The sequence below is a fragment of the Eurosta solidaginis genome, chromosome 3 (genome assembly GCF_040869045.1).
Source record: "Eurosta solidaginis isolate ZX-2024a chromosome 3, ASM4086904v1, whole genome shotgun sequence".
Classification (NCBI taxonomy): domain Eukaryota; kingdom Metazoa; phylum Arthropoda; class Insecta; order Diptera; family Tephritidae; genus Eurosta; species Eurosta solidaginis.
This window is the reverse complement of record NC_090321.1, coordinates 11,063,595-11,081,797: the sequence shown is the minus strand read 5'-3', so window position 1 is coordinate 11,081,797 and position 18,203 is coordinate 11,063,595. Positions and strand designations below refer to the sequence as shown.

General features: G+C 38.0%; 2 protein-coding genes across 2 annotated transcripts; one reads left to right on the top strand and one right to left on the bottom strand.

Annotated features, from left to right (window-relative positions):
• Positions 1-1,486: 1,486 nt before the first annotated feature.
• Rap2l (Ras-associated protein 2-like) lies at positions 1,487-11,370 on the bottom strand. Its single transcript, XM_067777315.1, has 4 exons — positions 10,895-11,370; positions 2,223-2,360; positions 2,022-2,139; positions 1,487-1,953 (listed from the first exon to the last, which is right to left on the bottom strand). Exons 1-4 carry the CDS (start codon positions 11,027-11,029, stop codon positions 1,796-1,798), a joined length of 549 nt encoding a protein of 182 aa, XP_067633416.1. The 5' UTR covers positions 11,030-11,370; the 3' UTR covers positions 1,487-1,795.
• Positions 11,371-13,262: 1,892 nt separating this feature from the next.
• On the top strand, positions 13,263-14,828 carry LOC137246218 (uncharacterized). Its single transcript, XM_067777314.1, has 2 exons — positions 13,263-13,418; positions 13,504-14,828. Exons 1-2 carry the CDS (start codon positions 13,283-13,285, stop codon positions 14,217-14,219), a joined length of 852 nt encoding a protein of 283 aa, XP_067633415.1. The 5' UTR covers positions 13,263-13,282; the 3' UTR covers positions 14,220-14,828.
• Positions 14,829-18,203: the final 3,375 nt, after the last annotated feature.

Genomic DNA, 18,203 nt, shown 5'->3' with positions numbered 1-18,203 from the left:
ACCAGAATGTTGAAATTTGACGTGTGGACTGATATTGAGACTCTTGATAAAAATTAAACAAACAATTTTTTAATGGGTGTGGCACCGCCCACTTGTGATAAAATCAATTTTACAAATATTATTAATCATAAATCAAAAATGGTTAAACCTATCGTAACAAAATTCGGCAGAGAGGTTGCCTTTACTATAAGAATGCTTTGAAGAAAAATTAACGAAATAGGTTAAGGGCCACGCCCACTTTTATATACAAGATTTTTAAAAGGGTCGTGGACGAATAAAATAAGCTATATCATTGCAAAAAAGAGCTTTATATCAATGGTATTTCATTCCCCAAGTGGATTTATAACAATAAATAGGAAAAACTTCAAATTTAAAAAAATGGGTGTGACACAGCCCTTTCATGACTAAGCAATTTTCTATGTTTCGGGAGCCATAACTCGAAAAAAAATTAACGGATCGTAATAAAATTGGGTACACAAATTTTCCCCATAGCAGGATATATTTCTACAAAAAATGGACGAGATCGGTTAAAGACCACGCCTACTTCTATATAAAAGATTTTTAAAAGGGTCGTAGACGAAAATAATAAGCTATCAATGATATTTCACTTATCAAGTTTTATTGTAAGAGGAAATGGGGACATTTTTTTAAACGGGCGGTGCCACGTGTTATGGAGAAAAGTAATTTATCTGAAATGAAATGTACAATTGAAGCTCACGCTGAGTATATAATGTTCGGTTACACCCGAACTTAGACACCTTTACTTGTTTTTCATTCATTTCCTAACGGCGTATGCGTGATGGTTTGCCCAGCTTTGCATTTTTAGCTTAGTGCTGATATCTTCACAACGGTCGCAGAGCTTCCAGGCCTAATAATAATCTCCACTACAACTCAGCTAGTGTAATGCTAACAAAAGCGTAATGCACTACCCACAACTATGTTGTCAAAGAAGGACAACTTCATAAAAAATTCCTAGCAAGTACGATTATAATTTAAAATTACTTTTTTTTAATTATGTTGCTATCAACTTTAAACTGAGCTTATGACTTCGTCACAAAATACCCAAATCATTCTTTACAAAGACCCAAATGCAAAAAATTGTTAAATTATAATGGAGTATCCTTACTCGGACGCATGTTAACGGTTTTTGATCGTGCAAGATGCAATTTATTTATTAGCTCAGAAAATTCTGATGTTCTGTCCGCTTCCTTATCGCAGCCGAAAAACGAAGAGAAGTAACGTATGCGGCAATGTCTAAAGGAGGCTCATGGAGCTGGAACTTTAAGTCGAGCATGCCGATGTGATTCCAAGGGGTTTCCTTTCGCTTACTAAATAACTTCACGTATATTTAATATTTGGAAGAGGATTCGTATCGCGTAGGTCTGTTTGAAACTTGGATTGGAATAGCTAAATATTGCTCACTATCCTTTGAATCTTGCACATAACTTTCATTTCCGGAACCCCATAATAAATTAAGTCAAATTGATTGGTATTTCCCTTAAATTTCAAATTTTATTAAACGCTTTTTGAAAAAGAATTCAGATTTTACTTTTGTTAAATCGGCCCTATTTTTACTCTTGATGTCGTCACTCTTTATATTCAAATAAAGCCAATTTAAGTTAAAGAATTCCAGTCTTTCGTTAAAGTTATACAAATAACATTTATACACTTACATATATTTGCAAGACCTTGAAAAAAACAGTGCAAGTTAAGATCAAGAAAATATTGAACTGAAATAATACAATTAAGAGTACACTTTTGCGCTAAATTTATATTAATATGATTTTTAATATTTCTATAAAAGTGTACAACAACAGTAACTTTTTTTCTGACGTTTTTCCTGGGTCATATTCATTTCCCGTACTATGGTTGCAAATACTTCGTTCACATTTATTCTATCCTTTGCTGATGCTTCAATAAACGGACAGTCCCATTGTCGTGCAAGAGCGTTTCCTAAAAATAGAATGATAGCACATAAATAATAGTTCATTCTTGATAAGTTCTTGATATGAGTGAAATACCTTCCTCAGTAGAAACTTCTCTTTGGCAATCCAAATCAATTTTGTTTGCGACTAGTAAAATTGGAGCTGGTTGACTTCCTTTAACTCTCGTTATTACATTTTTCATGCTTGATATATCCTTAAAAAAAAATAATATAAAACAAATAATTTGTTAGCTGTAATAATGAAAACTTTCAATTAATTTCCAAACCTTAATTTTACCTGAAAAGTCTGATGGTTTGTCAACGAATACATTACAATAAATCCGTGTCCATTTTTTATATATAGGTCCCTCATAGAAGCAAACTGTTCTGTACCAGCGGTATCCAAAATTTCAAGTACGCATGGAGAATTGTCGACCTGAATATATTAAAATAACTTAAATATAGACTTTTAACGGCGACTCCGCCCATATAACATTATTAAGGTGTAAAATTTGTGGTGGAAGAAAATTGTATACATTGGGAGGTATCACAAATAAAAGTTCGGAAAAAGTTTCTGCATAGATTTTCTAGACACCCGCTTAAAAATTGGCTGGTGTTTTTTGCTATAACTTTCGAATGAGTCCGAGAGTTAAGCAAATCTTTGTTGCGGCAGCTTCCCCAAACCAATTGTCAACCTCACCTACGCGACGCGAATCCTGTTACAAATATGCATGTATCATACACATATACAAGTTTCTCATGGAACTAGGATTGGGGGCGGTACGGCCTAGAAGGTTTAATGTGGTCATATTAATCGTTCCCGAGATGGTCGGGTTAGTACCTCAATGGTGCTTGTTTTATTTATTTATTTATTAGTCTACAAATTTAACAATTAATCAGACTAAATATAGTAAGGATTACAGATAAATTACAGAAGCATACAAATTGAACAAAATCTTTATATATAAAAATCACGTGTAACATTGTTTGTCCGCGATGGACTCCAAAACTACTGAACCGATTTTGAATTTGTTTTGCACCCCGTTTGTAGTTTGAACAAACTTGAAATATAGGATAGGTTATATCTCAGTTTATAGTCACAATATTATTTTATTGAAATTTTTTTTAAATATTTATATGTATTAATAAAATGTTACGTATACGCACCGGCACTCATATTTTCAGGTGTAATTCTGTGTTATTGGTTGGTGTTTAATTAAGCAACGTGCTTATCAATAAAAAATATTATAGCGAATGATATCAAGTATAGCACATCACCAGGCCCGTCGAGAGGGGGGAGGGGAATGGGGGGACCACCACCGGGCCCGGGGTTTCTGAGGGGGCCCGCGGCTTAGAGGTACTAAGACATTTTTTTTAATTCAGGAGAGTCTAGTTGTTCCATGTGCAATTTTTAAGCCGAATTTCAAAAGCGACGAATATATGCATTTCGGTTTAATATTATAGTGAAGTGTGAGAAATAAAAATCTATATATATAAAAAGAAGGCTAAAATGTTTGTTAGTTGGTCGCCGGTGTTTGAAGAGATGCATACCTCACGCAGTGGTTATTACATAGCTTTGGTTGCGAGCGACGTACAGGGTCTAGAGATATAGACCGAAAAATGGACCCGGGTACCCCTAGAATGTGTGGGCAATATGGATATCAAATGAAAGCCGTTGCTGAGAGCTCTAAAGTAATTTTCATTGTGATATTCGATTTAGTCGCAACAACCTGGCAAAACTGATAAATATGCATGCGAAGCCGAAATAAGGGCATGAAGTAATGAAGCTAAATGATTAGATTTCCAACGATAGCTTCGAAATTGCTAACATGTTTGCGGATTTCTTCGAATCTAATTATTCAAACACCTATGATTACCCGCCATCGAATTATCCTTTCAGATTGTCTCCTCTGGATTCCCAGGCAGTCCCATATATATGTACTGATGATGTTTTAACTCATCTGGAAAATCTAAAAATTTCTTACTCTAGTGGTCCGGATCATATTCCGTCGGTAGTGCTGAAATCTTGTGCTCGATATTTATATCGACCTCTAACCTGTTTGTTTAATGCGTCCCTGAAGCAAGGGGTATTTCCCAAGAAGTGGAAAGAATCATTCATTATACCGCTGCATAAAAATGGAAGCAGAACGTGGGTTATAAACAATAGAGGAATAGCCAAACTCAACACTATTCCTAAGCTATTTGAATTGATTATCACAAAACAGATTGCTTTTAGAGTATCTTCATTCATTGACTTTTCACAACACGGCTTTTGCAAGGGTAAATCAACGGTGTCCAACTTGCTCGAGTTTACAACCTTTGTATCCAAAAGTTTTAAGACTAATTGTGAAGATGATGTTATTTATACTGATTTTAGTAAGGCATTTGATAAAGTTTCTCATTCTATACTTTTATTCAAACTTGATCGGTTAGGATTTCCTCCTTTGCTTCTATCTTGGGTTTCTTCTTATGTGAGGGAAAGAAAACAAACAGTTATATTTAATAATTGTTGGTCTCGGTTCATAAACGTAACTTCTGGTGTTCCCCAAGGCAGCCATCTTGGTCCGGTTTTGTTCCTGTTGTTCATTAATGACCTTCCTAGTGTTTTGAAGAGTTGTAAGCCGTTGATGTACGCTGATGATGTCAAACTTGTAATGCCTATCGCTCACCCGTGGATAGGGCATGTCTTCAGGCTGATCTGAATAGTCTTGGTGACTGGTGTAATGTAAACGCCATGTCAATAAACCTACCTAAATGTAAGTTCATGTGTTTTACAAGGAAGTCCTTCCAATCACATGATTATGTTATTGGCGACTATGTAATCAAGCAAGTTACTAATTTTATTGATTTAGGCGTTACAATGGACCCAAAACTCGATTTTAAACTTCATATTGAATCTTGCGTGAATAGCGCGAAAGGTACTTTGGCTTTCGTTAAACGTTGGTCTAAAGAATTTAATGACCCATACGTTACAAAAACTCTTTTTACCACATTGGTCAGACCTACTTTGGAATATGCTTCAATAATTTGGAATCCGCGTTATCAGGTTCATTCTGACAAGCTGGAATCGGTCCAGAAACAATTTTTGCTTTTCGCTTTAAAACACTTACCATGGGATCCTTCTACAAATCTTCCCCCCTATTGCAGCCAGTTAAAACTAATACAGCTACCTACATTGCAGAGCCGCAGGGAGATGCTGGGTGTCTTATTTATTGTTAAATTAATAAGAGGGTCAATAAATAGTCCATTTTTGCTTGGTGAAATTAAGTTTAATGTTCCTATTAGGCCATCTAGACATTTTCAATCAATTTTTGTAGCTACATGCAGGTCGAATTATGAAATGCACGAACCACTTCACTGTTTATGTCGTGATTTTAATAAACACTGTAAAAATTTAGACGTCTGCGACTCGTTTCTTGGTATTAAAAAATATCTTTTAACTACATTAAATTTGTAATTCGAAATGAAGCAAAGAACGCTAAACCGTGATATACAGTTCAACCCTCTGTTTCAAATTTGAAGTACCAGTTACTTGAAACTTGTTTGCAAAATTGCGTTGTGATCATTATTTTTTTTATGTATGCAATCAAATTTACTCTGTATAAATTCTATTCTGTATATATTTTATCTACTATTAATTTGCTTTATTGTCAATTTCATAAATTATTATTTACTAGCTCCTTCATGAGTACATTTTAACACATTTTCAACATTTTATCTTTTGCTTACTTCTAAGTTTTTAATTGAAATTGTCAAGCGTTTAATTCAATACTGTTTAAATATTACTTTAAAATTAATGACTGCTTATGTTGTTTATATCGTGTATTACATCTGAGATTTAAGTGTCGGTATATTTGGTCTGTATAATTGTTTAATTTGTAGACTGATAAATAAATAAATAAATAAATAAATAATGCCCACATACCTATTTACATACGTCCTATGCGATTTGCCTGAAATTTGGTATATAAATTTGCCTATATTAGTATTTACGACCATTTTTTCCGGAAAGTAGACCGGAAACAGACTGGGACTGAGACTCGGAGTGGGACTGGGACTAGAACAAAATACATACTACCCTCTGGGACAGACAATAAGGGATGAAGAAGAATGAGAAGAATTTGAGAGAAGAGAAAAGAGAGAAGGAGAAAGAGATAGAAAGAGACGAAGATGGAGATAGATGAAGCGAAAAAGACGGAGGGATGAGTATCAGGTATTAAGATATCCAAGATAGAAACAAAGGCGGGAAGCCAAAACGATCGAGTTTGAACAGAAGAAGTGAATGGGAAATTTTATCAAAAGCTTTACTAAAATCGGTATAAATTTCGCTATTAACCTTAAATAGAAAATCCGTTCAGCACATGAGTTGTGAACTCAAGCAAGTTAGTCACGGTAGATTTACCCGAGCAAAAACCATGTTGAGATAAGTCAATGATTGAGGATACCCTATGATCTAGTTGCTTTGTGACGATTGATTCAAAGAGTTTGCGAATAGCACTAAGCTTTGCTATTCCTCGGTAATTTGAAATATGCCTTGCTTTAGGGATGCGTTTAAAACACAATTAAGAGGTTTATACAGGAATTCAGCACAAGATTTTAGCACAAGAGATGGAATTTAATCAGGTCCGCTAGAATGGGAAATTTTTAGGCCTTCCAGATGTCTTAGTACGTCAACAAATGCTGAATTAAGCGAGGACAGTTTGAATGGATAGTTCAATGGCGGGGAGTCATAGGCAGTGGAGTAATTAGATTTAAGGAAGGTGGCAAACATATTGGCAATTTCATTGTCATCATTAGAACTTAGATCGTTAAACTTCATTACGGTTGGAAACCTCTTGACTTTTCTTTTCGAGTTGACGAACGAATAAAACGAATTTGGATTAGAGGAAATTGTATGCTTAATCTTTGTTAAGCCTATTGTACCTGTGGCGCAGAATGGAGTATGCCGCATAATCTCTTCTCGATCTCTTAAAAGAACGCGTTTTTCGATTTTTAAGATATTTGAGTTCTTTAGAGCTCCAAGCAGAAGTTGGAATTGCTGAAGAGGTGTTAGATATAGGTACGCATTTGTGAAATATCGCATAGAAAGCATTGTTAAAGTGTGTACAACTCTTTTCGACATCTCCATCGTAGGCGGGCGTCACCGCCGGCGTCGATAAAGAGGTCAGAGTAAACCTCTAATGCCAACGTTACCATCGTCTACCAGTTGACGCAGTGTTTAAAACTTGCTCTTACGATGTAGATGTCTGGCAATCTGGTTTCCTAGCATACCTGTGCGGGCGTCCCCGTTTATAGTGCAGAATGCCGAGTCCTGAATTTGATCAGCCAACATCTCACCCCTACTGCCCGCTTGTATATCAGAATGCCACAGATCATGGTGGACATTATAATCGCATAACGCGATTTTCTCCAGTGGGAGGATGTAGATGTGGATTATTTCTTAATTCGCATCGACTGACCGGCCAGATATGTCCGGATCAAATAGATTATACTGCAATGATGAGTGTTAAATCCGAGTCCTCCTCCATTTCCTCTTGAAGCATATTTTATATGGACGTGGTTGACTGTGAAAAAAGTTTTTGACAGATTAAGTGCCCCGAAACCCGTTCTTAGATAGAGCTTTAGTTGGTACAGTTTAATTAATCCGGGTGTTTATGGGGTTTGCCATGGTGGTAGTGTTATGCATTTTTCGGAAGCCTCGGGAGGGAGCAGATTTTTTTCCAATGTTTTCGCTTTTGGCGAAAGAAGTGATATAAGACGACAGGACTCACCTTCGTTACCTGGTTTTTCAGGCTTTAGTAGCAGAATTATTCTTGTCATTTTCCATTTTCTGAACTGGCGAAGGACTTCAATGACAAGTAGAAAACGTGAGTCAGATCGCAAATTATCTTGGTGGTCGGCAGGCATCGGTGCAATTTAGAAACGAAACATCAAAACCAAGGAGAATTAAACAAGGGGTGCCACAGGGTGGTGTCCTATCCCCACTTTTGTTTAATTTCTACATATCTAAGCTACCTTCACCACCGGAGGGAGTCACAATCGTTTCCTACGCCGATGACTGCACAATAATGGCCACAGGCCCAGGCCCAAAGATCGATGCGCTATGCAATAAAATAAACGTCTACCTCCTTGATCTCTCCAGTTTTTTCGCCTCGCGAAACCAGGAATTATCACCGACTAAATCTTCCGCGACCTTATTTACAACATGGACGTCCCAAATGTCGACCATTTTGAACATCCACGTCGATGGCACTACGCTACTGACTGTCCTACACTCCAAAATCTTGGGTGTAACGTTTGATCATGATCTACATTTTGGTGAGCAGGCGGCCGCAATTGTTCCGGGAATTTAGAGCCGTAACAAAATCCTCAAATCCCTCGCTGGCAGTACTTGGGGAAAAGATAAAGAAACGCTCATGACTACATACAAAGCAATTAGCCAGCCGATTACGTGCTACGCGTCACCCATATGGTCGCCAAGCCTAAAAATCACCCACTGGAAGAAACTACAGGCCTGCCAAAATACTGCTCTCAGAATCGCCACGGGCTGTCTTCCTATGTCCCCAGAACACCATCTGCATAATAAGGCGAGAATACTCCCCATCAGGGAGAGAAATGAGATGCTGACCAAACAGTTCCTGTTTAATACCCAGAAACCTGGGCATCCCAACAGACATCTGATTGATGAACCAGCACCGCCTAGGGGCTTAAGGAGTCATCTCCGTAAGCATTTTGAGGAAATACGGCACCTGAGAACCCAGCCGTATGAAGTGAAAAAAGCACAAGCAGGTCCTTGGTGAACTCCATAAACAGGCGTCGGACCTTTATGCCGGGAATTGCCCGGTGAATCCAGTACTTAACGAAAATTATCCAAAACTCGCGGAAGAGGAACGCATACTCCCCAGGGAAACGCGTGTCACTCTTGCTCAACTTCGTTCTGGATACTGTAACAGGTTAAACTCTTACCTATCCAGAATCAACCCCGACATACAAAATGCTCGCTTGCAATGTGTCCCCACATGACACGAACCATCTCTTCTATTGTAATGTGGAGCCAACGCCTCTAACACCCCTTTCCTTATGGTCCACCCCTGTTGAAACGGCAAGTTTCCTTGGACTCCCGTTAGAGGATATTGATGACAATTTGTGATCGGCCGCGGCTATTAGGTGGGGCGAGCATTGCTACAACAACAACAACAACAACAGTCAGATTGCTAACTCTCTTATCGACAAGATGTTTAAGCATCGGCATGGCTTTACTGTCTGGACCTATTGACTTGGAGGGCTTGGCCTTTGTAACCCCAAATTATATTTCGATTTTGCTCTTTTTTGCTACCTAGGCCAAGCAGAGAGGAGAGCAAGCATTCTCGACCAGGGCCCGTATCGTATTTTACGATCCGTTATTGATAAAAAATTTTTAAATCCCAATAGCTCTTAGATCGTGAATCGGATTAATAACATTTTTGAGCTAGGGATGATGTGTGCACATTAGAAGAATAATTTTTGTCATTTTTATAAATAGTTATACAGGGGTCGATTGCTAATACGGGGAAGAGGTGTCAAAAGGCGCGTATTGGCCTCGACAGCAATAATCCGAAGGCGGAAAAAAAAATTGTATCTCTGCCGGACATATTTGTAGTTGAAGTTGGCAATTTTCATATGGTTGTTGTAATGTTGTAGTGCACTGAAAAACATTTTGTATACAAAGGTGTTTGCGCGAAATAAATTTTGATCACATCCCATTGGTGGATCGCCGGGTTGTTTGTTATAAGCGCGGTTGAAGGCTGTCAACGCAGAAAAGTATTCTGCGCATTATATATATTTTGAACGAGTTCGGACTAATGTCAATACGCGTTATTTGACACCTATCCCGATATTTTTGGACGCTTTTTAGTAGTCGACCCCTGTTCTAGACTTTTACCGAGTTTCGAATTTATCATTTGAATGAAAACGTGGTCGTATAACACGATACAGACCCAGGATTCTTATTACTTACTTATTCTTAAATACAGTCGACCGCTGCGGTAAGTTATGATTATAATCCATACAATTTAATAATCACTGACAAAAAATACAGCGGGTTAGGGGGTCAGAATATACCCGCGGTAGGTATGCCTGTCGTAAGAGGCCACTAAAATACCAGATTCAAGGGGCTGTTGACGAGGCTCTGGCGACCCCAAGCTCCTCATGGAACTTGGGGTGGGGAGGGAGGGATGGCTTGAAGGTTGAACGTGGCAATGTAAATCGTTCCCGAGATGACCGGGCTAGCGCCTTAACGGTGCTGTGTTACCGCAGCGTAGCGGATCTGTATCCGGCAAAGGACCATCACATCGATAACACTCACCAAGCTTTCGGGTAGCAACCTTATGACTACAACAACAACAACATCACCAACAACAACAACAACAACAACAAAATACAAATAAGCGTTGGGAGAAGGACCTCTAAAATGCCAAAACTTCATTTTTCATTCTCCGAAGGCTTCAAGTTTTTCCATAAAAAATGTAATTTAGACAAAGGGGCTCCGAATGGAGTTGTGCAGCCGTGGAACATTTTATATTCATAGCAAAACACCCCAACTAAACTGCGTTCTTTTTTTGTGCTTTGATGATGTCGCACATCAGCTTAAAATGGAAGGGTAATATTTACACCAGGTCAAGAAGGTAACGATTTGATTTATTTCACTTTCTTTGCCCACCTTTGGCGTTACAATGTGGAAATGTGAATCTCAAATGACAGTTGTGCGTTGTATCATATTCTCCAATGCTAATCTGCGTTCTGAACTTGTTGTGTAAACTTGTTTTGGCAGTACATATGACTCAGAATGCTTGCTGGGAAGTCTTAACTAAACGATATATATATATATATGTATATTTACATTTATACATATTTTTAGACGTTCCAAAGCCCAAGGAAAAACAAACAACACACAAAAAGATACCAAATTTTTGATCTAAGATTTTAACTTACCTCTATTTCTTTTCGGTAAAAATCCTCAATAGTTGGGTCATACTTTTCAATAAAGCACCCAGAAACGAATTGAACAGTTAGGGCGGACTTGCCGACACCGCCCGAACCTAATACAACCACTTTAAATTCTCGCATTTTTTAATTTTTTTATACGCGAGTCTCAATGGAGACAGGCCAGCCAGATGGACCGACAACAAATATTATTGCACTGATATTATTAAAATGTCTCAAAATATTTTTCTTTTTTCAACTCTAAACAAAGTAATTGACGTTTGTGTACCAAATGCTAACACGAGGTATAAGGTAAATAAATAATGCACTCAACTTTTTACATGGCCAACGCGAGCATATAAATTTTGCTTTTTTAATTGATTTAGCATTCGCACATACTAAATTCTTTACTAAATTTTAAAATATTTAACTTGATTCAAATCCAAATGCAAAAATGAAATTTGTTTCACCACATATATACAGTAAGCGTCAATAATAACTTTGCCTGATGTGGATGATTTATATCTGGAATAAGAACAGAGCAGGGTGATCTATAAAAAAAAACAACATGGGGTCCTCAGATGCCTTAATTTCTCGCCCGCTACAAAGAAACTATTCATCCTCGGTAACGTTTTACAAGACGGTGTACAACCTAATTTTTATAAAAAGGTGATATAAAAGGACACGTCTGGAACTCCGTTTTTAGAATCTGAAAGTGAAAATTTAAATTTTTATTTCTGTCAAAAGATATAAGCAAAAATCGGTACAAATTTTCATGTGGTTGTTTTCTTGACAGATTTGTTGTACAGCCCAGAGAACTGCAAAAATCACAATTTTCTTGGTTTAATCAAACACTAAAACTTGCATTCACATTCAATCATGCGAATAAACTCATATTGAATAAACTCGTAATTGAATATACTCAGCATCTGTCTTTACAAGAATCTGTTAGCATAATTGCGATCGAATGACCGAACAGGTTTTGCGTACGATTGTATTGATCAAACGGAGGCAAGCGGAGAATAAAATCAAAGCACGAGAATTAGTATCGCTTAGTTCGGCAAACAAGCAGAATCGTAAGCAATGTTTATATGTATGCTTATTTGTATATTTATATGTAGCTTGTCGCCGTGACGTAAGGGCAGAAGAATCATGCAAATATTCAGACGCATGGAGTTTTCATATTTGCCTTTTCATTCCGCTGAATGTAATCGTCGTTGAGGCAAACGAGCAAACGCCTTAATTGATTATATTCACGCATGCAATAAGTTGGTCGATTATGTTCGTTTAAGGAAGTTGGATCATTGAGTACGATTATGTTGCCGAATGTAATCGAAGGTTGTTGTGTTCGATTTTTGCAGTTCATTGGTACAGACACACACACTAATGCAGAAAGGTGCTCTGCCCGCATTTAGTTTTGATCCCCAAACCGGTGTCCGACCCACCCAGGGTAATTTTTTATAAGTGCGGCCGAAGGCCGCCAACACAAAAAAGCTGTTCTAAGCAAAAAAAACCATGGCTTGGGCTCCATATTTCTGACCCTCGGGGTCAATTTACGGCTTTTTGTAAAAACTTTCAACAAAAATAAAATTTTTGATTTCCGCTTTCGGATTTTTAAAACGGATGTCGAGACGCGCCTTTTGATACTACCTTTGATAATTTTTGATTAAAATTAGGTGGTGCACAGTCTTCTAAAACGTTACCTCATCTTCTCACTACCTTCAAGTAACGAGTCGCGCGAGTCCTGTTTCCGAGCCCCGGAATCCCTGATCCATTTTTTATCCCCGAATTCCCGGGATTATATTTATTGAAATCCAACTTTAGTTGCAAGGAAAGCATAGGAAGAAGAATTCGACATTTGCTTTGGCTAAAGGTGCTTTCACACTTTGCAAATGAAATTATTTTTCCCACTCGTTGGTCCTTTTCTAAAAATTTTCATGGTTGAAATTTGGAATTTGACTTATGATTAGGACACAAAATATGTTATAGCAAGTATTTTTCCTGAATAGTTAGAATGTTCATAGCAGTGCTTCGCGAAATTTTGTATGTGAATGGGCAAGGCGAAATAATATTCAATTGCCAAGTCTGAAATTCCTTTAGGCAAGGTGCACACGAGGCTACGCGTCATAGACGCTGCAAGCGAAATTTGTACGCTTTGATGCCGAACACATGTATTTGAATGTAGAGCTGCATGCGAGGCGTCAGCTGCATGAAAGCGACAAAGCATGAAATTTTCGTGTAGCTGGGCGTACAGCAATGTTGGTCGCTAGGCGTAAATATGCCTAGAAAAGAGCAAGAAGAAGATGTTTGTTTACAATTTTTCGTTTGCAAACTTGTGTGCTGTGCTTCTATTGCTATAATTATATATTGAATTTATTTCATATAAAAAAATATAAAATGGTCGACGCGACTAAATTCGTTCAATTGGTTGAGAATTATCCTTGCCTATACAAAAATAATTTAGCAGAATATTCGAAGAAAGATGTTACAGAAAGAGCCTGGGCAGCAATTGGTGTGGAAATGAATTGGTCAGGTGTGTAGATTTTGGATTTCTTTTTATAAATAAAAACAAAGAATATGTCTAAATAGATCTAAATTTATTACACTCTTCCTTACAGTGCCTGATTGCAAAGAAAAGTGGAAGAACTTGCGAAATGGCTTTGTAAGAAGTCTCAAGCCATCTCCTAGTGGATCTTCTACTAAAGCGAAGAGGCCTTACTATTTGCACGACATCATGCAATTCGTTCTTCCATATGTAAAACCAGTGCATCATTCTGAAAATACCAGCAACATTATAATATCAGAAATGGAAGAACAATATTTGGATGAAATTGAAAATGGATCAATTGTTGACGACAACTACAGCGATTGTGCCCCCACGAAGACAGGGTCTTTGATCTGCAACAACCTAGAATCACATCCAGCCAAAGAAAGCAATTTTGAACCAACATTTAGTGCCAAGAAAAGAAAGAAAACAGCCCGAGATGAAGTCGATGTGGCGGTTCTAAATTACCTTAAAACAAAAAAGGGAAATACAACTTCGGAAGATCCAAAAAAAATGTTTCTAATGAGCTTACTTCCCGACGTAAGAAGTCTTTCTCTTGAGAATTTGCGCACATTTAAAATTCGATCTATGATGCTGCTACAGGAGCTTTTAAATGAACAAAGGGCACAATCTGTCAGGCGGGAACTGTTTGATCCAGCAACGTCTTATGGCCAAAATATAGAAGTCTGCACCCCAGCTCCTTCGCCCGATGATACTCCAACCTATACTCCAGTACTATTTGAAACAATTGACTGTGAAAATGAAAGAGCCTTTTACACAAACGAGTAAACTTGCGTTTTTGTATATTATTTATTATATAATTATACTATTATTTAGTTATAAACAGATGTTAGAATGGGTATGTTTTCAATGGGCTGATCTCATAAGTATCTTACTACATAGAAGTAGTCATGAATTAGACGATACAATAGTGAACGAAAAAAGTACCAGTGTTACAAGTGGATGCTAGTTTGAATACATGTACACCCAGGGAAGTAAGTATTGGCACAAGGCCTTTTTGCGGTTTTCACCTAGTTTTGCTTTAGAAAAATAATTATATAAATATATATATAAATAAGATGGACTAAAAAATCACATGCTTAAAATGTTTCCCAAAATTTAGAACATGTTTTTGAAATCGGTTTGCATAGTTATCGTTCTACAATTAATTTAAGTTTTATTTAAAAATAGTGAAAACAAAAAAGGGAGTAGCTGAAACAACTTGCAATTAATTTTTGCTGCTATAATTTTATTCGCATGTGTACACATAGTTCAAACTAGCCTCATTCACAGAACAGATCGAGTACTATTCGTAATATTATTTGATATGAATTATTATTCACTTTTTTTCAACTATTTGAATTAAATTTATTGCAATAAATGTTGTTAAATGGAAAGTAAAACAGTCTAACAGTTTTTATAAACAATAATTCCACTGCCAGGGTAAAGAAACATTTGGTAATAAAAAATAATTGCTTAAATAGTGTCGTAAGTTTTGTGGGGCAGAATTTTCCATTATGTTTACATTATCGAACTCTGGCAGAGTACTTGGGTTCCGTTGAACTGGTTGCTGGTTTTCGATATCGGGAAGGAAGGTCGTGTATGATATGCCATCTTTTTTCCTTATAAAATTATGTAGGATACAAGCACTTTGTATAATTGAAATGATTGTTTCGTACTTTTGGCATCGTATAGGTGTTGAGAAAACTCCAAATTTTTTTACCATCATCCCGAAACTGCACTCTATGTTCTTCCTACCGCGACTTAGTCTATAATTAAATATGCGCATTTTGTTGACAATGTTTCTTTCCGGATAAGGCCGCATAACATTTTTCCTTAAAGGAAAGGCGTTATCTGCTACGAAATAATATGGAAACTTATTTCCACTGTCGTCATGCGGTAGTTCCTTTGGGGATGGTAAATTATTGTAACTTTCTAACCAACGTCCAAACGTCGAAATTCTAAAAACTCCCCCGTCGCTATTTCGTCCTGCAAATCCGCATTCTATTGATGTAAATATCCCGTCGGCATCGCAACAGGCAAGTAATATTACTGAATGGTAGTTTTTGTAATTGAAATTAGCTGAACCCGAATTTGGATATTTTTGAATTCGCACATGCTTTCCGTCGATAGCTCCTAAGCAATTTGGCAGCTGCCATAGATCAGAGAACCGTCCCGCAATACTCTTCCAACGCTCCTCATTTGGCAACGTCATATAACAATCTTTTAATGAATTCCATATAGCTTTTGTTGTTTCTTCAACAATTACTCCGATTGTACGTTCTCCTCTTTGAAAATATAAAGCAAGCGCATTGAACGTGCATCCTGTAGCCAGATACCTAAACAAAAAGTTATAAAGAATTTAGACCACGCACATACACAACAAAATGTTCGCCACCAACTCAGTAGTGGCCCCAATTCAAAGATACTCATATCTAATGAAAAGCTCCGACTCAGAAAATATTCCTATAACAAATCGAATTTGTCACCAGAACAGGGTAGATGTTGTTGACGACAAAGAAATTACTGCTAGAGTTGTTGGTTCTACATTACAATTGACTCGGTGGTGTATGTCATGCGGATTACATGACGCATGCCGGGGTGATTCTGGATAGGTAAGAATTTACTCTGTAACTATTTCGAATCTGAGCAAGTGACAAGGTGACAAGGAACTCACTGGGAATTGTTTAATTACCACAGGTCCCGGAAAGTTTTGGAGGGAACAAGCACTATTGAAAGTACTTTAACCAGATTATGAAAGGCGAGATGGTATCGGGCCCTGGAAATGTGCGTACTTATCTGCAACGTTTGGAAATGCGGTTTAAGCCAACTGTGTTTAGAAACCTTTGCGGGCCAGCGCGTCTTTATCTGGATAAAACGGTTTTCGGTCGGGAAATCTCGGCTTAGAAAATTTCAGAAGCAGCTTGTTTAGCATATCATTTCGATCTTCAACAAGGAGGAGTTCGTGTTATTCAGATGTCATAACCAAGCATTCCATAGCAGTTATGAGTGTAGAATTATGGTAGGCCTGCAACTGTATCCAGTGGAGGTTATGTAGATCGGAAGACCATACTGGTGGCTGACAAAAAAGATCGGTCGGCCAATTGCGTTCTACATCGTCAAAGGTGTTGCTTTGTACTTTCCCACAGGTCCTGCAAGCGATTTTGTGTCGCATCTCTACGCAGCAGTTTAAATGGCCTAGGCTAATGGCCCGCTACTAAAGCCTGGGAAACCAGCTAACATAGGAGAGTCATATCGCCCGATATCTCTCCTGTCGCCAGTACCCAAGGCGCTTGAAGCCATTTTGCTCCCCTACTTCAAAGCAAATTTGCAACTAGCCAATCATCAGCATGGCTTCAGAAAATTACACAGCACATCCACCGCGTTAAATGCAATTAGTACTCAAATAAAATGCGGACTAAATCAAAATCCTCATCATCGGACAGTACTCATTGCGTTAGACCTGTCAAAAGCTTTTGACACGATCAACTATGGCACGTTACTGCAAGACCTGGAAGTGTCTCCCCTTCCTCTAAGTCTTAAAATGTGGACCGCAAATTATCTGTCTGGTCGGCTAGCATCGGTGCAATTCAGGAATGCAACATCCAAACCAAGAGGAATTAAACAAGGTGTGGAACAGGGTGGTGTCTTATACCCTATTTTGTTTAACTTGGAGAGCATGCAACTGCAATTGTACCGAAAATCCAGAGGCGTAATAAAATCCTCAAAACTCTTGCCGGCAGCACTTGGGGTAAAGATAAAGAAACGCTCATTACCACTTACAAAGCAATTGGTCGGCCGATTGCATTCTACGCATCCCCGTTATGGTGGCCAAGCCTAAAGGATACTCACTGGAAGAATTTACAGGCCTGCCAAAATACCGCCCTCAGAACCGCTACGGGCTGTCGTCTTACGTCCCCAGAATACCATCTGCATAATGAGGCGAGAATACTCCCCATTAGGGAGAGAAATGAAATGATAACGAAACAGTTTCTGTTGAATACCCAGAAACCTGGACATCCCAACAGACATCTGATTGATGAGGCTACACCGCCCAGGGCTTAAGAGGTCATCTCCGTAAGCAATATGAGGAAATAAGGTACCTGAGGACACAGCCATATAAAGCTAAAAAGCACAAACAGGTCCTCAGTGAAATCCACAAAGAGTCGGACCTCTATGCTTAGGGAAACGCGCGTCACTCTAGCTCAACTTCGATCTGGATACTGTAACAGGTTAAACTCTTACATATCCAGAATCAACCCCGACATACAAAATGTATGCCCCGCTTGCAATGTGTCCCCACATGACACCAACCATCTCTTTAATTGTAATGTGGAACCAACGCCTCTAACACCCCTTTAATTATGGTCCACCCCTGTCGAAACAGCAAGTTTCCTTGGACTCCCGTTAGAGGATATTGATGGCAATTTGTGATCGGTCGCAGCTATTAGGTGGGGCAAAACATTACTACTACAACAACAACAACGTTACTGAACCTTTTCCGAAAATGAGGCCCTACACAATTGAATCTCGTACATTGAATGAAACAATGTTATACACATACCTTAATGTTACCATAAGCCGTTCTTCAGGAGGGACACTTTCACGCATATTGGTGTTTTCTTTCTGTATGGAAGCACCAACGAGCATAACCAAATCCTTGAATGTAGCTTTTGACATGCGATAAAATATCCGGAACTTTGTATCATCCTGAGACAACTCCTTTGCACATACAAACAGTCTACAATTAACATTTATCTGAATATATGGATG

Bases quoted from the DNA above. Each gene is read 5' to 3' on its own strand.
- Rap2l (XM_067777315.1), bottom strand. From the start codon at position 11,029: ATGCGAGAATTTAAAGTGGTTGTATTAGGTTCGGGCGGTGTCGGCAAG. The intron at 2,361-10,894 runs GTAAGTTAAAAT...TAATATATTCAG, and splicing joins TTTACCGAAAAGAAATAGAG to GTCGACAATTCTCCATGCGT. The intron at 2,140-2,222 runs GTAAAATTAAGG...TTTTTTTTTAAG, and splicing joins CAAACCATCAGACTTTTCAG to GATATATCAAGCATGAAAAA.
- LOC137246218 (XM_067777314.1), top strand. From the start codon at position 13,283: ATGGTCGACGCGACTAAATTCGTTCAATTGGTTGAGAATTATCCTTGC. The intron at 13,419-13,503 runs GTGTGTAGATTT...TCTTCCTTACAG, and splicing joins TGTGGAAATGAATTGGTCAG to TGCCTGATTGCAAAGAAAAG.